This window comes from Lissotriton vulgaris, chromosome 6 (genome assembly GCF_964263255.1).
Source record: "Lissotriton vulgaris chromosome 6, aLisVul1.2, whole genome shotgun sequence".
In the NCBI taxonomy this organism is placed as follows: Eukaryota; Metazoa; Chordata; class Amphibia; order Caudata; family Salamandridae; genus Lissotriton; species Lissotriton vulgaris.
Window position 1 is genome coordinate 66,954,309 of NC_141694.1, and position 21,612 is coordinate 66,975,920.

Sequence of the window (21,612 nt, forward strand, 5' to 3'; positions counted from 1 at the left end):
AGTCACTGAGTAACATCTGTCCTCCCTCACGAGATGCAGCTTGCCCCATTGGTGAATAGGGTAATGTTGATAATCACTTAAAAACTGTGTTTCACATACGCCATACTTAATGAAGAAGCATAGCGGCCATAGGCTAGTTATAATAATGAAGCCCAAAGGCAGTCACCTGATTATTGAAGTTCGCGGCAGTCAGCAATTTATAATAAGGAAACATGGCGGGTCAGAGGGCCACTAATTAAGGGGAATTAATATATAGTAGAGAGGTGCTTCATACTCCAAACGGAAGTGATGTCTTGGGAGCGTGAACCAATGAAGAGGCACTAAAGAAGAACAATGCTGCAGTCAACCTATGGTAAGCAGGAGGCAGGATTACATTTGGTATGGTGAATACAGCAGGTCTTGCAGACTGCGCATGCATTCTTCCTAGGGTCACCCTAAAAAAGAGTATGCGCTAGGAGAAAAAAATGCAAAGTGATATGCTAAAGTTTTTGGAAATAAAATCCGATTTTGAAAAACCTCCAACTTTACCATTAAAAGTATTTTTGTATATTATTTGTTTGTGACTTAAATAAATATGTTGTAGTTTATGTATACTTGTTTTGGAAATTTTGTGTATTCTTTCAAAGTTTGAATAGTAGAAGTTGCTTCAACGGCAGTTGCCAGCTTCCAGCAGTGACTTTGCGGGGTTCTCAGAAGTCAAAAGGTTAAAAAACGCTGTTCTCCATATTGTCTACATTCGCTTTCAAGGTGACAAACTCTCTTTCTACCTCAGATGTAAAGCATCAAATGCTCTATGTTGTATCCAGCCAGATTGAGGGCATATATATAATGGCTGCACTCAGCTATTTGAGAACACTGAAGAAGGCTTGAACTTTGCTAAGACCCGTCCTAGGTGCTGACAAGGAGGGGATTCTCCAAGTGCAGACTGCCAGTGTGGTTCAGATGTAGGAGTTGGCAAAAAATGCCACTCTGCTGGCGGAGTTTGCAGGGTTTTACGCACTCCTCTTGGAGTGCAGAGCTCTGGCAAAACTTCGCCCTCTGGTGCTCCAATGCCTCCTGGCAAGATTTCTCAATGTCAACGGTCACAGCTGGTCGCTCCTGTTTGCGTTCAGAAAGTTGCTGCTTGAGTGGAAAATGTACACAAGCTGAAGAAAGAAGCAATGCCCTCTGACACCCAGCGTGGTGCATGGATTTTACAGCTTGGAACAAGCTCCCGTTGCTAAAAATCAGTGCAAGCAGAACAACCTGCCAACATTTTGCAGCTCGCGGAACTCCGTGGAATCTCGCAGAGTTTTTATGAAACTCTGCAGAATTGTGCTGAGCGAAAGTCCACAAGTTCAGTCCAACCCTACTCGAACAACAAGTCTGTTTCCCGTTCTCCTCATGGTGGTAAGGAGGATTGAACTCTGTGTGGGTGTCTTGGTGGAGAGCCTTTGCTCACACAGAGATGTGTAGCCTTGTGATGTTTGGCGCACAAAAGAGATGTGCTTTTTCCACAGGTGACTGCTGGATTGTTGTTAGCCCTCCGATGATATGACAGGATGGATCACTGACATAATATCGAGGGACATAATATCGACTACCTAAAATATCGTTGACAAAATATCGACAGACAGAATATCGACTTTGTATCTACAAACAGGTAGGTACAAAAATATCGAGTGAAAAATATTGTTTACTAAAATATAGTTTGTAAAAATATCGACTTTAGTAAAAACAATGTTAAATTAAAATAATATTAAACATTATTTAATAAAATATACTTAAAAATACTTAAATTAACTTATAATAATTAAATAATTAATTAAAGTTATAAAAAAATGTGTTACTATCATATTTTTTAAAACATATATATATATAGTAACATATTATAATTAAAAAAATGTCCAATATTATTACCGTAGGATAGCGGAAGTGTAAAATTCCTATTCCCACTCCAAAGAGTGCAACAGTAGATAAGGCGTTGGATAGCGTAGGAGTAAAAATTAATATTCCCACTTCAGAGAGTGCAACAGTAGGGAAAGGGTTGGATAGCGTAGGGGTAAAAATTACTATTCCCACTCCAGAGAGTGCAACAGTAGGGAAAGTGTTGGATAGCGTAGGGGTAAAAATTACTATTCCCACTCCAGAGAGTGCAACAGTAGGGAAAGCGTTGGATAGAGAGAGTGCAACAGTAGGGAAAGCGTTGGATAGCGTAGGGGTAAAAATTACTATTCCCACTCCAGACAGTGCAACAGTAGGGAAAGCGTTGGATAGCGTAGGGGTAAAAATTACTATTCCCACTCCAGAGAGTGCAAGTTTAGGGAAAGTGTTGGATAGCGTAGGGGTAAAAATTACTATTCCCACTCCAAAGAGTGCAACAGTAAGGAAAGGGTTGGATAACGTAGGGGTAATAATTACTATTCCCACTCCATAGAGTGCAACTGTAGGGAAAGCGTTGGATAGCGTAGGGGTAAAAATTACTATTCCCACTCCAGAGAGTGCAACAGTAGGGAAAGCATTGGATAGCGTAGGGGTAAAAATTACTATTCCCACTCCAATGAGTGCTACAGTAGGGAAAAGGTTGGATAGCGTAGGGGTAAAAATTACTATTCCCAATCCAGAGAGTGCAACAGTAGGGAAAGCGTTGGATAGCGTAGTGGTAAAAATTACTATTCCCACTCCAGAGAGTGCAACGGTAGGGAAAGCGTTGGATAGAGAGAGTGCAACAGTAGGGAAAGTGTTGGATAGCGTAGGGGTAAAAATGACTATTCCCACTCCAGACAGTGCAACAGTAGGGAAAGTGTTGGATAGCGTAGGGGTAAAAATTACTATTCCCACTCCAGAGAGTGCAAGTTTAGGGAAAGCGTTGGATAGCGTAGGGGTAAACATTACTATTCCCACTCTAAAGAGTGCAACAGTAAGGAAAGGGTTGGATAGCGTAGGGGTAAAAATTACTACTCCCACTCCAGAGAGTGCAACAGTAGGGAAAGCGTTGGATAGCATAGGGGTAAAAATTACTATTCCCACTCCAGAGAGTGCAACAGTAGGGAAAGCATTGGATAGCGTAGGGGTAAAAATTACTATTCCCACTCCAATGAGTGCTACAGTAGGGAAAAGGTTGGATAGCGTAGGGGTAAAAATTACTATTCCCAATCCAGAGAGTGCAACAGTAGGGAAAGCGTTGGATAGCGTAGAGGTAAAAATTACTATTCCCACTCCAGACAGTGCAACAGTAGGGAAAGCGTTGGATAGCGTAGGGGTAAAAATTACTATTCCCACTCCAGAGAGTGCAAGTTTAGGGAAAGCGTTGGATAGCGTAGGGGTAAAAATTACTATTCCCACTCCAAAGAGTGCAACAGTAGGGAAAGGGTTGGATAGCGTAGGGGTAAAAATTACTATTCCCACTCCAGAGAGTGCAACAGTAGGGAAAGCGTTGGATAGCGTAGGGGTAAAAATTACTATTCCCACTCCAGAGAGTCCAACAGTAGGGAAAGCATTGGATAGCGTAGGGGTAAAAATTACTATTCCCACTCCAATGAGTGCTACAGTAGAGAAAAGGTTGGTTAACGTAGGGGTAAAAATTACTATTCCCAATCCAGAGAGTGCAACAGTAGGGAAAGCGTTGGATAGCGTAGGGGTAAAAATTACTATTCCCACTCCAGAGAGTGCAACAGTAGGGAAAGCGTTGGATAGCGTAGGGGTAAAAATTACTATTCCCACTCCAAAGAGTGCAACAAATACCAATAAATAAATGTACATATTTATAAATATAAATAACAATTATAAATAAATTACTTCCCACCCTACTCCCCTATAAACCCACAACACGCCACAAAAATAAAATAAATTAAATTAACATAATTATCAATTAATCAATTAAATAAAATTAATTGGCAATTAAAATGTAATTAATTACAAAATAAAAATTAATTAACAATTAATATAAACAAATACCAATAAATACATTTACATATTTAATTACTTCCCATCCTATTCCCCTATAAACCCACAACCCGCTACAGGATTAAATTACGCAAAATTTAAATAACATTAAATTCATTAATTTAAATACATTATAACATAAATAAACACTTTTAACACATAAAATACACTATAAAAAATTTGATATTATTAAATTTTCGATTTTTTTAATAACCTATATTATGTACTTCGATTTTTGACTATCTATATTTTAAATTTTGATATTACATTACTTACCTTCAAAACAATATTTTTGATGTCTATATTCTGTCCATTCGATATTCTGTCCAGCCTATATTTTGAACTCGATATTATGTCCATTCGATATTTTGTAGTTGATATTTTGTCTGTTTACCGACAGGATTTGGGAATGCATATTGGTACATGTCTCATTGGCAGCAGATATATACTCTGTATTCGTACATTATACATTTTGAATGCTGTTGAGGACGCCGGTGATGATCACCCCACCCCCCCATCCCCTGTATCCCCCTGGCTGTATGTTTTCACTTGTATTTGGGGCAGGGTTCAAATGTTGAATCGGTGTGTCACTCAAAGTCAGGGTATTCAGTGTGGGGGGGAAGAAGGATATTTTTGAGTGGCATCTACAGATGACCAATGTAACTTGCATGGGGTTCACAGGATACAATTGTGATTCTAACTCGTTGACAAAAATCTTGGGCCTTATTAAATTACTCTATATGGAAACCATGGCTAGGCTTTACACTAATGGTGGTGCCTTACAGCCTTTCCGGGTACATAGCGGTACGTGGCAGGGCTGCTCGCTCTCGCTGCGCATCTTCACTCTGGCTTTGAAGTCATTGTCATCTTGGTTGCACCAGCATCACAGTATCAGTGTGTTGCAAAGTCATCCTGTGCCCTGGGCAACCCCCAACAGTTTGCTGACTGGAACTGGTGGTAACTGACTCTGACTGACCCTGGGCTCTGTTTAACCATGTTTTTGCATATTACGGACACCCAGGGTCACCCCTAGGTATCCCAGGGGTGGGGGTCAGTTATCCATAAGGAGCGCGCTTATAAAATGAGTTTTTATATGCCTGGGTAAAGTGAAATTTTACATTTCACTCCCCACATTGTATTAAAGAGCTGCTCAAATTCGACTTGGATGCCAGAAGGATTGGGTAAGGATGATCTGCAATATTTCTGCAGATTCAGAACCCCTGAAGTCTCCCCTAGTTGCACAGGGGGGGGGAGGGGTGTCCTGTAGAAATTAGGGAAATGCCTATTAAATATGGTTTTATAAGCCCTGGTTCTTGAAAAGTGGCATAGGTCATTTTCCCTATTGCAAACCCCATGGCCCATAGGTTAACATGGTAGGAAGTGATTGATTAATAAATATTGATAGGAGAGGACTAGCCGGACCATTCAAAGACTTCCCAGAATGGTAGTAGTAAATCCAACAATATTATGTTGTTAAATTTCTCCTAAAGTGTACATACAATAAGTTATGAGGCTTTCTTGTTTGTAAGTCCAAATTCAGCCTTTCAGTGGTCTGCCCTGATTGGTCAGAGTTAAGTGGATTAGCCAGGTTGCTGGGAGGGCAGTGTGCTGCTCAATAGGAATGCCAGGCCAGGAGGTGGCGTCGTAAACTACGCTCTTCAAAGGCAGAAGGGAGACTTGGGTTTCAGTCCACTATGACAGTCTTGACCCAGAGTCAGGGCTAGGCTTAACAAAGGTATGTGCAGATGGTAGGAGGAAGAGTCCACGGAAATAAGATATCCCAGAGGGTGTGTTTGGCCAGGTCTTACCTCCTTGCTGGAAAATCAGCCATTGTGGATTTGGAAGAATGATGCACTCTGGGAAAAACTAATGCCACACTCCACAGGATGTGGTCATAACTATGAGGAGTTGCCCTGCTCTCGTTGGTCAGCAGTGACCTGGTGCTTGACCCATAGAATTTTGAATAAGTATCCTAGAGGGGCAGAGCCTTCCAGATCTGCTGCTTGAAACTGAATGAAGCAAGAAGGGCCCTGCTGAAGATTTTGCTGTATGCAAGGAACTCTAAGGCCTGACCTATGAAGACTGCACCATCTGAAACTACAGCCCCGTGGATTACCTTGCTGCCAAAAGACTCAAGAGTGGAAACTCCCTGCAAGCTACAGTTTAACAGAGCTCACCTGGACAGCACCACAAAGAATTCAAAGCCTGGAGTACCAGTGGATTTGTAAGGATTTTGTTCAAGTGGATTGCGGAATTGAAGTTTCACACTTTCAAGGACCCTCTTGGAGATTCCAGGACCTTGGATTGTGTGTTGGATACTTTGGGACCCGCTAGCAGAATGCCAGGAAGGTGTTCTAACTGGACCCCGCTTGCTAAAGAAGGCGGCCCACTACAGTGGTGAGAATTCTTCAGAACAATTTATAAAGTGGTGTCCCTGACAGAGAAAACGAAATGACTTAAGGGGCACTGTTGGTTTCTAAGCACTAGAAAGTGACTAATCTTTAAAAATTCATATCTCTGGTTCCCTACAGTGAATTATTTTCGTTTTGGTGTCATTTAAAAGATAAAAATATTACCTATTTTTATAAATTGGTGTTGGATTTTTATGTTGTGTTGTGTCTTAATTTTGTACTGAAATGGTGTTTTTAAATGCTTTACATACCTGTCTTTGGAGTTAAGCCTGTCTGCTCGCAGCCACGTTACCAAGGGTTGAGCAAAGGAATACTTTTCTAAGACCTATGCTGAGTCTATCATGTTTTAGTGGCCTTATTGCCAGTGGCAGACCTACATTTGCCCCTACCAATAACCCACTTTCCACCACAGTGCTATTGTCTTACGATATCAACATATGTTGTCGATATATGCAGATGTCATCATGCTAATGATGTAAAGAAATGCGGCTTTACTAATCATCTGGGTGAATGTTTGCAGAGCTCTGTTCTTTCTTTCTAAGACATTTGTGTGTATTTTCAGTTGGGTAATGCATTTGTTGCACCAATCTAACCAATTTAGGAGTTGTTTACATTTTCATAAAATTTTAATACTTCGGTATTACCTTGTTTTTAGAAACAAAACATAATTTGTATATTCCTTTTCAATATTCAATAAACATCCCCAGGAAAGAGATCTCCTAGAATTGTATGGTTAAACCAATACCTTGTGTAGATTAACATGGTGGCACTAGGGTGAGGAGGTCATTTCTAACCAGTGAATGAGGCCAATGAGGAGTCTCAGCTTTAATGGTATTCATGGCTTCTCTTACCAGAACTCCCCATCATTCTTCTTCACACACAATTCTTTTTCTGTTGGGTCCACTTCATTCCATTCAGGTGACCTGTGGCAGAGAGCAGAGACAGTAAGAAAGCAGAAACTAGATTAAGAGTTCAAACTTCATTTTTCCCATCCCAAGACAGCAGCAGAACAATACCAGGGGCATATCATCATGGACCGGCGATAATTATCGCTAAGCGCACTTAGCGCTAGGATAATTATCGCTGGGTAACGTGGAATTTTATCGCTGAGATAGAGTGCTATTAGCAACGCTTATCTCAAAAGCGATAAAATTCCAAGCGCTAACTGCCAAATGTGAGATTATCTCTGGAAATCCAGCGATAATCTCACAAAGATTGGCGATAGCTTGATGATAGGGCAAGGCATACTTAGCCATGATATCCACCTTACATAGGATATCATGGCTAAGTCAGTCTTGAAGCAGGCGTAGGAAAGTAGCAATAACAGAGGTTATCGCTATTTAGCTTGTTGCTCTGCCGGTTAGCGTGCCCATAGAAAATTGGAGAAATGTTGCTTACCGACATCTCTCCAGTTATGTCAGGGCAGGAACACACACTTTACATCTCATTAGAGATGCAAAGCTGGGCGTTCAGAAAACAGGCGCTAATGCAAGGTTTCACGCGATAGCGTGACCTTGCCGATTAGGCGATAAAATTATCGCCGCTTTTCGTCCGAAAACGGACACAAAAGCAGCGATAATTTTTTATCGTCTTGTTGATGATATGCCCCCCCAGTTTCTTGCTGGCATGTGTGACCATCTCCTTGTCAGGCTGATGCAGAAGTGACTGCTCGGGCATCGTGAGCTCGTCACATCAGTGCCCTGTGCATACCAGTGGATATTGGGATCAAATAAGCTTCCAAGCAGCCGTGCCCGCTTACACTAGGGGGACTGGGGCACTTTCCATTTTCTAAGTAGATACTGGATTCCCCTACAGTGTTCATTCCGTGATTTTGGACCTCTGCAGTAAAACTGTCACTCACTTATCACTCCAGGCACCGGTCCACTCCACGTCACCCCAGGGGTTCCGGATGCGTACGAGCGGCTCCGGGTGACCTTTGTAATTCACCTATAACAGGCCAAGGAAACAGAAATTTACATTTAACAAGTAGTCTGCAGCACTTCAGTCACATGAACATCATCTTATGAAAAGAAACTCACCTCTTTGAGGCCACTGATGGAGTAAGCGTGGCCCTTCACCAACTTCTTGGAAGTTATGGCTTCCCTGTTAAGGGTACTGGTTATCTAAAGAGGACAATGGAAGGCAAGAGTGGGCACATATGAGCACAATACTTACACTCATCTTTTTAATCTGCATCTGGTGCATTCCAGTGGTATTCTGCAGAGACCACCTTGGCATGCAGGCTCACCCAACATCCGCTTCTGCATGCAGGCAACAGCCGTTTTTCATCAATGCATGCAGGCACCACCACCAGCTATCCGCTACTGCATACAGTCAATCCCAGCTGCTGTTCACTACTGCACACAGGCAACACCGGGTGCTCTTCACTACTGCACTCAGGTACCACCAATCACTGTCCACCGCTGCACACAGGCACCACCAGCTGCTGTCTGCCACTGCATACAGGCCTGGGTCTCAACTGATTTATGGCCGGATGTTGCTATCTCACAGAGTAACATGCCTTAAAAGTCACTCTTCACTCCAAAAACACCACTTCCACATTATGGCTCAAGTTCCAGTTGCCTGCAGTTGACTCTTACAGTGGCCTCAATTTCCAAACTCACCCATACACAAACAGATACTAAAACCACCTGCGCTCAGTTCTGGCATTATGTCGTGATCACCCATTGGAGGACTCTGATCTCAAAACTGGATCCTACTCCTGAAATGATTGACAACCAAACCCAAGCTCTGAATGGGAATATTTGATTCCATTTATGAACATGGTCCTGTCAAATGGCTGCTAAAACATCAACAACTTTAGTTCTGCCGAAGCCTGAGGAAGATCTCAGTCGATCTATGTGACACACTTAACAACTTCCCTCAGCTTACACTGGAACAACTCAACCTGTACCTAAATAAGCTGAAGTCAGGCTCTCCCCTGGATCCCTGCCCGTTAAAGACTTTCAAGGAATGCAGAGATGTTCTTCTGCCCGCCTTTCTTGAAGTTATCAATCTTTCAATTCTGGAAGGTGTTTTCCCTACATCCTGGAAAATGGCAATAGTTAAGTCCCTCCTCAAAAAAGCCTCATTGGATCCCAGTATCCTAAAAAACTTCCGGCCCATTTCACTTCTTCCAAAATGTTAGAGGCCCATCTTAACACCTATTTGAGTGCCTTTCTGGAGAACGCCAGCCTTCTTGATCCCTCTCAACACGGTTTCCGCAGAGTGCACAGCACTGAGTCCGCTCTCACAGTTGTCACTAATAACATCCGTGCTAAGGTCGACAGTGGCCAGACTACTCTTCTGGTCCTGCTCGACCTTACAGCCACTTTTGACACCCTATCCCCCTCCATCTTAGCCAATCGTCTCATGGAGATAGGAGTGAACGGTCCGGCGCTCAGTCTATTGAAATACTTCCTGGATGACCGTGTACAAAGGGTCAAGTTGGGCGACTTTCTCTCACCAGCTAAACCGGTGCAGTGTGGGGTTCCTCAGGGGTCTTCCCTGAGCCCCACACTTTCTAACATTTATGTAACACCGCTTGCCAGACTTATAAGATCTTTTGGGCTCGAAGTTGTATCCTATGCCGACGATACCCAGATCATGGTTTCCATCTCACATTCAGCCGACATTACAGCCCGGAATTTCCGATGCTGCATGGAGGCAGTAGCCGGCTGGATGGTGAGGAATTTCCTCACACTGAACGGGGAAAAAACTGAGGTGTTGATCTTCGGAGACAAGGAAGAAATATGGTCAAGTGATTGGTGGCCTCCCGCTCTCGGGGTCTGTCCTAAGCCCTCCCAGTCCGCACGAAATCTAGGTGTCATTTTTGACAATAAACTTTCTTTTGATAAACAGGTCAGCAGGACAATCTCAACTTGCTGTGGAGCTCTCAGAACCCTGAAGAAGTTGGTTAACTATCTCTCCCCAGAAGCCCGAAAACCGTTACTGTAGCACTAATCACCTCCAGGTTAGACTACTGTAACGCACTGTATCTGGGTATCAATAAACGTCAGGTACTACACCTGCAACTGGTACAAAATGCAGCTGCCCAGTTTGTCGCTGATGCCCCCAGACTCTCATCAGCAACCTCCATTAGGAGGGACCTTCACTGGCTCCCTGTGCAGGCAAGGATAGAGTTCAAGGCTTTATGTATTACCCACCGTGCCCTGCATTCTGGTGGTTCTGAAGATCTTAAATCTTTACTAACCCCCTATATCCCCGCTAGGGCTCTTCGATCTGCCAAAAAAAATCTACTTACGAACCCCAGAATTTACAGAGCCAGATTGGGAGGGAGGTCCTTCCACTCCCTTGCCCCCAAGATCTGGAATGCTCTTCCAGCAGACATCAAAGATCAGCCAGTTCACTCTCTTTTTTGAAAGGTCCTGAAAAGCTGGTTTTTCAGGGAGACCTATATGTAATTTCTCCCCTCCCTCCCACAGCTCTTACCATACCATTGTTAGCGCCTTGACACCTACGGGCAAAGTTGCGCTATATAAATCCAGTTTCAATTAAATTCAATTCAATTCAATCTCAATGGAAGGCTGCCTGAGGAACCACTAGGAGAGCCAACGCCTACTATGGAATGACACCATCCTGGACACCAGTCACACTGCACACAGCCAACATCGTAATGAGACTGTGGGTTAGGTCGATCTGAGAGCTCCGAAGGCACCATGCAGGGGGATGCCTCCCATTTCAACACACAACTCCACTGAAACAATATGTGCTGCAGCCAACAAACCTTGGTGTTCAAGCAATAAGAAGAGTCAATAACTTGAGCCTGTCTAAGTACAGACAATGTGGTGCACATAGAAAAGCTTCCTGGAAAAGGTTGTAGAAGTGCAGCTATGGGTAAGAGTAGAGAGCCTGATTGCAGGTCATTACATTCCATATAGCATCACTTAAAGCCACTATTAGTTCCATAATAATACAAAGGCCATTATACCAACCCCAATACTCTAACCTACCATTAACTCCTATCTTCAATGCCTTACATTAAAATATTCTTTACTTACACTCCATCTCTTTACAACCCTCTTAACAGTGACCATCATTTTAACATGTGCTACATATTTCATTTTAATAATATTAACTAAATCTGCACATCTGCAGTGTCTGGCTTTTGGAGGTGCGGAGCCCCAGTGGTTGATCTCAGTTTACTGGGTCAGACCAGAGTGGGTCATAGTGACATCAACTCCTTTTTGGGGCTATTCCACCACCCTCAAATACATGTCCCAGCTGCCAAGTACAAGGCATAATCCGCTTGGAGAAAGAGATTGTTCTTTCCCAGCAATGAATAGTCCAGGTTGTTGTCAATAACCCTGAAGCTGATACCCAAGGTGCAGCTTACACATCACTAAGGCTCTTCACCCAGACAAAGGTCTGTGAAACAAGTAGATCTCTGGTCCGAAGGGGAAGCACTGATGCTAAGCCTATGGACAGCTATGAAACATTGGTCTACCCCTGAAAGTCATCAACAGCCTGATTTTTTACAATGAGGAATGCTAAAGTTTCTTACAAGATTTTTGATTAGATTCAAAACTGAATCTGGGCGGTATCGACTCCAACGCCCCCCGCCAATGCACAAACAGAGGCATTCACTCATCCTGAGTTAGTATTTGTGGCTAATGGTTCATATACACAGGTCTCGGTCAACTGGAAATCATGGCTCACAAGTGTGTAATCGAGGGATATCCAAGTCAAAACTCACAAGGGAAAGTATAGATTGCAGGAACACTGTGCCATGGGACAACTGAATGATCTAGGTGTCTGGTCGATCTAAAGAAACGTTTCTTACATTGATGAAGCAGCCCAGTAACGAGCCCAGTGCAATTGCCTTCCGCATGATTCTGTACAGGTCCTTGGGAGCTTTCTTGAGTTTGTACATCTCGGCCACGCCTCCCGTGAAATCCTCAAAGCCCTCAGAGGTCATACCTCCAGATAGGGCTTCATAGGAGCCATTCAGCCTGAAAGAGAGGGGTAGGAAGAAAACAGTGAATGAACCAGAGGTGGAGACCTTTCAGATGTGCCAGTATCTTTTATTACCTTCGAGGGTACAGAAGCAAACATACAGCCTATGGGAATGAGAACCTCATGGAAACATACTCAGACTCAACAAGCATACTCGAAACCTGTAAAGACATGTAACTCAAAAAGCGTTTCCACAGTCTACGAAACAGCCCGAGTGAGAGAAATGAAAGAAATAATCAAAGCCCGGAAATACATGAAACTCATGAGAAAGTATTCACCGACTTTCATGGAAAGGGGCGACCACTCGGTCCCCCCGAACGTATGGCAGAGTACCACGATCCCCCCGGGAAGCCATCTTGGGCGGGAGGCGAGTCTCGGCTGGTATGCCCGAAGCGGCGTAGCCGGGGCGCGCCTTTTCCCGCCCTAGAGTGGGTTGGCCTAGACACTGACGCGGCTGGCCACGCCCTAGGGGCAGGCAGGGGCGGGTTTACGCCCGCCCTGAAGACGGATAAAAGGAGAAGCAAGATCCGAAGGCATCCTCTTGTTCCTGTGCTCTGAAGCTGCACCTCCTCGCTGCACGTGAGCTTGAGACGGAACGAAGAGCCAATTTTGAGCGTTGTAATCGTTCTTGTTTGTTTTGCAGATACTCTGTTGGAGAATGCCGAAGAAGGCGGGAAAGCGCATGACTACTGAACAGATGCTGCGCGTTCTCATGAAGGAGATGACCGAACTAAAGAGGCGAATGGATAAGAACGAGGAAGGGGGACCGAAACGTCCTTTGGCGGGATCAGCCCCGGGAGGGAAAAACAAGAGGCCCAGGAGGGGAGCAGCGGGAGAAGTCATCCCGGGTCCCAGTGCCCCGCTCGAGGCACCAACTCCCGTGCCGAAGGAAGGGAATCCGATTCCCGTTGTGGTCACCCCCGTGTCCGAGGAAGATATGCCGCCCGAGCTGGCAGCACAATTGGCAGCGTGGTTGGGAAAAGGTAGCGAGGGCGCCACGGCTGTCGACGCGCAGGAGCTAATGAAGCAACTGCGTGAGTCACGGGAAGCAGCGAAGGTGTCCACGCCGGCTGCAGCAGTAGAGAAGCCACAGGGGACGGGTTCAGTAGCAGAGACAACGTCCGGTGCAGGTAAGCGGCCATTGCCGATTGCGAGGGATGAGTCGGCACCCTCTCGTAGGGAAAAATTGGGTCAGCATGTTCCTTTGGCTATTAAGGAAAAGATATGGGCAGGGGAATACGTAAACATATTCTCGTTGCTTACTGATCACTATGAGATGGAGCATGTCAAGGGCCAGAAGGAGCTCATGCATCCGAGTGTTTGGCGCGCAAAAATGGCCGCCTTTAAGGTAAATGAAAACATTGGCAATTGGGGCCAAGCGTGGGGGGTTTTTACATCGATCTTGGGGGAGCGAAGGCCCGATCTGTTACCCGAATTGCCGATTTATCAGTCACGAATCATGGGGTACTCGGTATCACACGAGGGTAATCATTGGTTCTGCTATGATAACCTGTTTAGAAAAGCTAAAGAACATGATAAAAACTTAACATGGGATTGTTATGATTCTGTGTCATGGTCCAAAATGAAGGAGACTGGTATGTTAAAATTGCCATTAGTAGGGAGTATCGTTGGCGAATCTTCCCGCCAGTATGCGGGGACGCCCTTTCGGTCAGGTGCGGGTACAGACAATTACTCGAAGCCTGCCGGTAACACAGGAAAAAGGGGGGTTTGTTGGAACTTCAACAGGGGTAAATGTACTAGGCCCCAGGGATCGTGCAAATTTAGACACGAATGTAGTGGGTGTGGGCAATCATCCCATCCTGAGTCCACGTGCAGAGCCAAAACGGGTGATAACGGGGGTAGAGGAGGCGCCAAACAGGTCTAACATAGTCCGAGGGGCGCCTTTACCTACCCCGATTGATACCTTGGCAATGATTCCTTGGCTCAGTGAATACCCGGATCGTGCTTCTGCTGGGGTGTTGCGGAACGGGTTTTCTTATGGTTTCCGCATCCCAGTGGGGGACTTTCAAGGTGCAACGAAATGTAAAAATCAGCTATCGGTCTTTCAGCATACGACGGTGGTACAGGATAAGATCAGGAAGGAGGTTACTCGAGGTCGAGTCGCCGGTCCGTTTAGTGTACCACCGGTTCCTAATTTTGTTTGTTCCCCTTTAGGTGTGGTCCCAAAGAAGGACCCGGGTGAGTTTCGGCTGATACATAATTTATCAGCCCCACGTGGTCTTTCCGTAAACGGAGCGATAGACCCGGAAGTGTGTTCGGTGCGGTACGCATCCTTCGATGAGGCCGTAGCCATTTTGAATCACCTGGGGCCCGGGGCGCTGATGGCAAAATCTGATATCGAGTCAGCGTTCCGGTTGCTCCCGGTACATCCAGACGATCAGCGTCTCTTAGGTTTCATGTTTCAGGGTCATTATTACATGGATAGGTGTATGCCGATGGGGTGCTCTATATCTTGTGCCTATTTCGAAAAATTCAGTAGTTTTCTACAATGGGTCTTCACAAGGAAGACGGGTTTCCAAAATGTGATGCATTACCTTGATGATTTTTTGTTCCTGGGGGCAGCCGGGGACCCGGAATGTGGGCAGGCTTTGGCACAGTTTTGTGTCTTGATGAATCAGTTTGGCGTGCCATTGGCACCAGGTAAGACTGTGGGGCCTTCCACTTGCCTCGAGTTTCTGGGGATTGAGTTAGACTCCGCAGAAGGTTGTTTTCGTTTACCAGCTGACAAAGTGTCAAAATTCAGGACATCCCTGCAGATGTGTATAGGGGGACCTAAGGTTAAGCTGCGTCAATTACAGCAGTTAGTTGGCCAGTTGAATTTTGCCCTGAGGGTCATACCAATGGCCCGCCCCTTTTCCCGTTCGATCGCTCAAGCCATGGTCGGCCTGAAGGAGTGCCATCATCGCACAAGGCTCTCGGCAGAGGTCCGCCAGGACATGCGCATATGGTTGGCATTTCTGGCGGATTTCAATGGTCGAGTCGTCTGGAACAAACCAGCCGTGTCCTCTGAGGAGCTGGGGCTGTGGACAGATTCGGCAGGCAGCATAGGTTTCGGTGCCATATTCGGCACAAGATGGTCTGCACAAAAGTGGCCGACATGGTGGCATGATAGTGGACTGACAAGTAACATTGCTTTCCTGGAACTTTTCCCCATTTTAGTGGCCCTGAGAACTTGGCCCGAAGGGTTCAAAGATCACTCTGTGGTATTTTGGTCTGACAATATGACCGTGGTCGAGTGTATCAATAGTCAGGCAGCACGATGCAAATGGATTTTGAGACTGCTCAAGGAAATTGTTTTACTTTGTATGCAATTGAATGTGCTATTCAGAGCAAGACATGTCCCAGGGGTAATGAACCAGGCGGCTGATGCACTGTCTCGTTTTCGTATGCAGGCTTTCTGGGGTTTCCTTCCCACAGCGGACCCGGAGCCGGCACCCTTTCCCGAAGCTCTCTGGTCTCTCGGTGCCCCGAACTTCGTAACCTCGTGGGAGAGAGTTTAGCACCCAGGACGAGGAAGGCATATGAAGGGGCGTTCCGGTCCTATTTGGCCTTTTTGGGGACTGATAGGGAGGAGTTTTGGGGCCAGGAAGAGTGGGTGGTGTATTTTCTGATGTCCTTACATCGGGTCGGGAAATCGGTGGCCACGGCTCAGAGGCATCGGGCTGCCATTTCCTTTGTTGCTAGGGCTCACGGGATCCATGACCCAACAGCGTCTTTCGTTGTACAGAAAGCGCTACGGGGGTGGCAACGCCTTGAGGGTCGCAGAGTAGATGAGAGGCGCCCGATAGGTTTGGACAGGCTGGCCCAGTTATTATCCAGACTCCCTGCTACGTGTTCATCTCAGTTTGAGACAGTGTTATTCCGAGCCGCTTTTACGCTGGCATTCCATGGGGCTATGCGGGTAAGCGAATTAGTGGCAAGGAACAAGCAGGATGTGACAGGAGGATTGTGCCAGGAGCACGTCCAGATCAGAGGGGAGACGATAATGGTCTCATTTGTCAGGTCCAAGACCGATCAAAGTGGGATGGGTGACTCCGTAATCATACGCGGGATTCCCGGGTCCTCCATGTGCCCGGTAAGGTGTCTAGAAGATTATTTAGCACGAAGGGTGGCATCATGGGGGGGGACCTTGTTGAGACACGCTGACGCCACCCCACTGACAAAGTTTCAATTTCAGCGGGTGCTTGCGATGTCGATTGCCGCTGCGGGCTTGAACCCGGGCGAGTTTGGGACCCATTCCTTTCGGATAGGGGCTGCTACAGAAGCTACAGCCAGGGGTCTGGATGTTGAACAAGTTAAACGGGTGGGGCGTTGGTCCTCCAATTGTTATAAAAGGTATGTGCGGTTGCACATGTTGTGAAGCTGTAGCAATGTACTCACGCTTCTTGTTTTTTTTTGGTTTTCAGTTGCGCAAGCCTACGAGGCGGGGCGGACTTTGCAGTCGACCCTACACCAGGCCAGCGGTCAGACATCACCGGCTGTGAAAAAGGAGGTGTGGGTTGTGGGCCACTCATACGTGAGACGTGCCGCAGACGTATTCAAGGCAGGTGATATGATTCACGTAGCTGGGGAATACGGGTACAGTGTGTCCTTCTACGGAAGAGGCGGTCTCTGTATTGACCAGTTTCAATCATTTTTTGAGGGTTTGCTAGGGCGGACGAGGTCACCGCCGTCTGTAGTGATAGTACATCTTGGGGGTAATGATTTGGTCACCACTGGTAGACGACTTCTTCTTGAGGCGATGCTTTCCACTGTAAGTTGGTTAGCGAGGAGAGTTCCAGGGTGCACAATTGCGTGGTCCCATATGATCCCACGAAAAGTGTGGCGGGGGGCTATTTCGGTTCCTGCTTTAAATCATTCTGTTAGGAAGCTTAATAACAAAGTGAGTAGGTTGTTCCGTTCCAAGACACTGCATGCTATTTCACATGGGTGTATTAATGATGACAGTATGTATTTGGGGGATGGAGTGCATTTGTCTCGAGTGGGGAATGAGTTACTCATAGGAGACTTCTTAGCATGGCTAAAAACGTTACACCATGACCTTTAGGTAGGAGTGTGTGGGGGGTCCGGATAGCCGGTCAACTATCCGGCCTGTGGCGGTAAGGTCATGATCGGTGAGCACTAATTGGAAGATCCCTATGAGTGGGCGTCACCCAGCACGGATGGGAGCGCTCGGGGGAGGTGGCCATTGGCCCCTCAACGGGGAGGCGGTCCCTTCTAAGGATGGGTCGCCGAAAGAAGAGGAAAGGCGGTCAAGGCCCCTTCCTGGGTAGGAGGGGTTACAGCCCCCTCCTGGGGAATTTCCCGGGGCCAGGACGTCTGCGACGGCAGATATGGTAAGTTGTGTGGGGTTTGGGGGGGGGTCTACGCGACCTTCTAGATACCTCACACGAGTCCTCGTACGACCTCTAAGTGGCGTCGAGTTTTATTGGGGCCCCCGTCAAGTCAAGGGAAATTGGTAATTGCACTTGAGGTACGCCTCTGGGCCGCCCCTCACAAGTGAGGGCGATATTTCTGGGTTAGGGATCTTGACACCGGTTACGACCTTGCCGTTGGCCCTTAAACGTTAGGATGTACAATTTCAAAATTTCAAGTAAATGTTTTGCAGGATGTTAGTTCGGCTAGGAGAACCTTTGTATTAGAGAATCTGTTAAGGTTAGCCAAACATCGCAATGTGGTAATGAAATTGTACATAATATGAAACTGTTTATTTAATGTTTTAATTTTGTTTCATATTTTAATAAATACGGCCGGGGGGGTTACTCCCTCCCGTCTTCCAAAGACTTCAGAACTGTTTCCGGTTTCCCATCCTTGGGGATTGTGTTGAGAGGGGGTGGCGGGTATCTCAGCCATATGGAAAGGGGCGACCACTCGGTCCCCCCGAACGTATGGCAGAGTACCACGATCCCCCCGGGAAGCCATCTTGGGCGGGAGGCGAGTCTCGGCTGGTATGCCCGAAGCGGCGTAGCCGGGGCGCGCCTTTTCCCGCCCTAGAGTGGGTTGGCCTAGACACTGACGCGGCTGGCCACGCCCTAGGGGCAGGCAGGGGCGGGTTTACGCCCGCCCTGAAGACGGATAAAAGGAGAAGCAAGATCCGAAGGCATCCTCTTGTTCCTGTGCTCTGAAGCTGCACCTCCTCGCTGCACGTGAGCTCGAGACGGAACGAAGAGCCAATTTTGACCCACCCACCAGCCCCTGATGACAGCAAGTGGTTTTGAATAAAGTTGATGGATAACTCTGATTTTCGTTTACAGGTTGTGGTATTGTCGTGATGATTTTGAGTATGTAATAAAGAATGTCGATTTGTGTTACGTTTTGCAAATAAAGAAATTCTGCTTTAGTGTTCATTGGTAAGCATGCTTTTAATGAAAGTATAGTTGCTACTGTATTTTTAGTTTAGTCATTTAGTTAGCATTGTCGTATTTATTTTGGTCGGGCGGTAAGGTCATGATCGGTGAGCACTAATTGGAAGATCCCTATGAGTGGGCGTCACCCAGCACGGATGGGAGCGCTCGGGGGAGGTGGCCATTGGCCCCTCAACGGGGAGGCGGTCCCTTCTAAGGATGGGTCGCCGAAAGAAGAGGAAAGGCGGTCAAGGCCCCTTCCTGGGTAGGAGGGGTTACAGCCCCCTCCTGGGGAATTTCCCGGGGCCAGGACGTCTGCGGCGGCAGATATGGTAAGTTGTGTGGGGTTTGGGGGGGGTCTACGCGACCTTCTAGATACCTCACACGAGTCCTCGTACGACCTCTAAGTGGCGTCGAGTTTTATTGGGGCCCCCGTCAAGTCAAGGGAAATTGGTAATTGCACTTGAGGTACGCCTCTGGGCCGCCCCTCACAAGTGAGGGCGATATTTCTGGGTTAGGGATCTTGACACCGGTTACGACCTTGCCGTTGGCCCTTAAACGTTAGGATGTACAATTTCAAAATTTCAAGTAAATGTTTTGCAGGATGTTAGTTCGGCTAGGAGAACCTTTGTATTAGAGACTCTGTTAAGGTTAGCCAAACATCGCAATGTGGTAATGAAATTGTACATAATATGAAACTGTTTATTTAATGTTTTAATTTTGTTTCATATTTTAATAAATACGGCCGGGGGGGTTACTCCCTCCCGTCTTCCAAAGACTTCAGAACTGTTTCCGGTTTCCCATCCTTGGGGATTGTGTTGAGAGGGGGTGGCGGGTATCTCAGCCATAATGTCAGAAAAAGAATATGAGTGCGCAAAACTGAAGAAAAAAATGCAAAGCCTACAAATGCATAAACGTCATGAACACATATTCACAGCCTGTGATAGTGACTGCATAAAAAACACCAAAAAGTCTTAAAACATATTGAAACCTTGCAAGTGAGAAACGCATGAAAAAGTATCAAAACCCACTGAGGGCCGTAGATGTGAGAAACTAAAGTCTCAACCAAACATATTCAAGCTCGACACATATATAAAACTCCCACGGCGTGGCGATCTTTAAATCCATGAAGCAAGAAGTGCAATAAAGTTACTCTTTTTTTAGAGTCATATTCGTGTCCATAAACACAGAAGGTTTTCATAAATGCTGGCAGTGGAAACATTTTAGGTCTTTAGGCAGGGAACAACTTAAAACACGAGTTTACGGCAATAGTCATCTGAATTGTCCAAATGAAAAGCTTCAAGACAGGTCTTGTTCCAAGCACTCTTTCTAGCTGACATTGCTTTCCAGGATTGTTCAAGCACAGAGGTTACACCCTTGAGGCATTCTTTTTCAGCAAATGATTACTTACAAAAATCAGAATTCTGTGAGCTAAGAGACAACTTTGTAAGATAAAGCTTTATCAGTACACAAATAATTACACTTCAGTTTTGTAAATATAAAATAATCCCTCAAGGAAATCTACTATGATCTGGCATGGTTGGCAGAGAATCCCTTGCTGCCTATTGCAGCCCATCTGTTAACTAACCTGGAATCTTTGATGCGTTCCAGCTTGTCTCCATACATGTGAATAATAACCTCCAAGATCTGACTTTTGTCTTTGTCTAGAATGATGACATTTTCTCATTGACCTGGTTGAACCACAGGTTGATGGTATTTTCGGTTCAGGACTTCTCTGACAAGTTGACTAAAACTCTACCCCAGCTCCCTGACTAAACTTTGTACCTGGAGTAAATGAAATAAATACAGATGATTTAGCCTTTCCTGAAATATCTAGTTACAGTAACCAGAATCACTTCTATCTTCATCTTCCCCTTACTCTTAAAAGTTGGACCCGGCTTGCGACCACCAGTATGCACAAGAAGGTGTCTTCTTGTGCATTGAGAACATTATAAAACTGGGCTTGCTTGGCTCGGAAACCAGGGTCTCTTCTGAGAGACAGACGCATCTGCTCAGTCCTGCATTTCCTGGCTTGAGGAGTCTCTTGACCCCAGGATTGTCATTTGGGATCCACCAGTCTTGTGTGGGCTAAGATGTAGATATTGCAGCCACTGAGGTATTTTCTCTGATCATTGGTATTGCAATATATGTATATATATAGTTATTTATACATATGTTTTTGACTGTGCGGAGTGACCAGCCTGTGAAGTATTTTTATTTATTGGTTCTTGTTCATTGGCAGTATCTGATGTATTCTGTGTACACATTTTATATGCTTCCATTCTGTGTGTACATGCTGCTGATATTGGAGTGATTCATCTGATAGTGTTTATTTCTTGCATTTGATTACTTGCATTTGACACCGCTTGTTTCTTGTATTGGCCGCCCATTGCTATTATCTGCTAGGTTCTGCTCTCTTGCATTTCATGTGTGAATGTTTCATTATTATCTGACTTGTAAGTGTTTATTATCTGCATGTGTTTTTTCATCATTATCTGCTCGTGTTTCATATTATTTGCTTGCAAATATATACGTAAGTATATTTACATTTGCATGCTGTTTCCATTTGACATCTGGGCAAGCCTTCCTGTTAGAGATTTTTTCACTGATAAAACCCCATGATGTATTCTGAAAACATTGTTTGATGCTCCTCGTTTGTAAAGCCCTTTTCCAGGTGTTCTTGTTGCTTTACCTAATGCCTCTGCTGGGAGTGCTGAATTTATTTTATTTTGGAGTGTAAAGCAAGACATTTTGGTACCAGAAGTGGGTTTATGATTTTAAAAGGGAAAGAGGAAAATGTTTTCTCAAAAGTCCATGGGGCAGATTTATGTTAACTGGCGCATCCCCAGGGATGCGCCAGTTAACATGCGCCACAGTGCGCCACAGCTCCGCCAGCGATGGTGCGCCGCATTTATAATGCGGCGCACCATGGTGCA

At 45.6% G+C, this 21,612-nt stretch overlaps 1 protein-coding gene across 1 annotated transcript in view; it reads right to left on the reverse strand.

Moving 5' to 3' along the window:
- The window catches only part of LOC147706795 (calpain-1 catalytic subunit-like), a 590,138-nt gene that overhangs the window by 277,345 nt on the left and 291,181 nt on the right, over positions 1-21,612 (reverse strand). Inside the window, exons 5-8 of the mRNA XM_086925927.1 lie at positions 12,139-12,307; positions 8,375-8,458; positions 8,197-8,282; positions 7,187-7,258 (exon numbers count right to left, since the gene is read on the reverse strand). Coding sequence (XP_086782053.1) covers positions 7,187-7,258; positions 8,197-8,282; positions 8,375-8,458; positions 12,139-12,307 — 411 coding nt within the window. The remainder of the gene's footprint in view (positions 1-7,186; positions 7,259-8,196; positions 8,283-8,374; positions 8,459-12,138; positions 12,308-21,612) is intronic.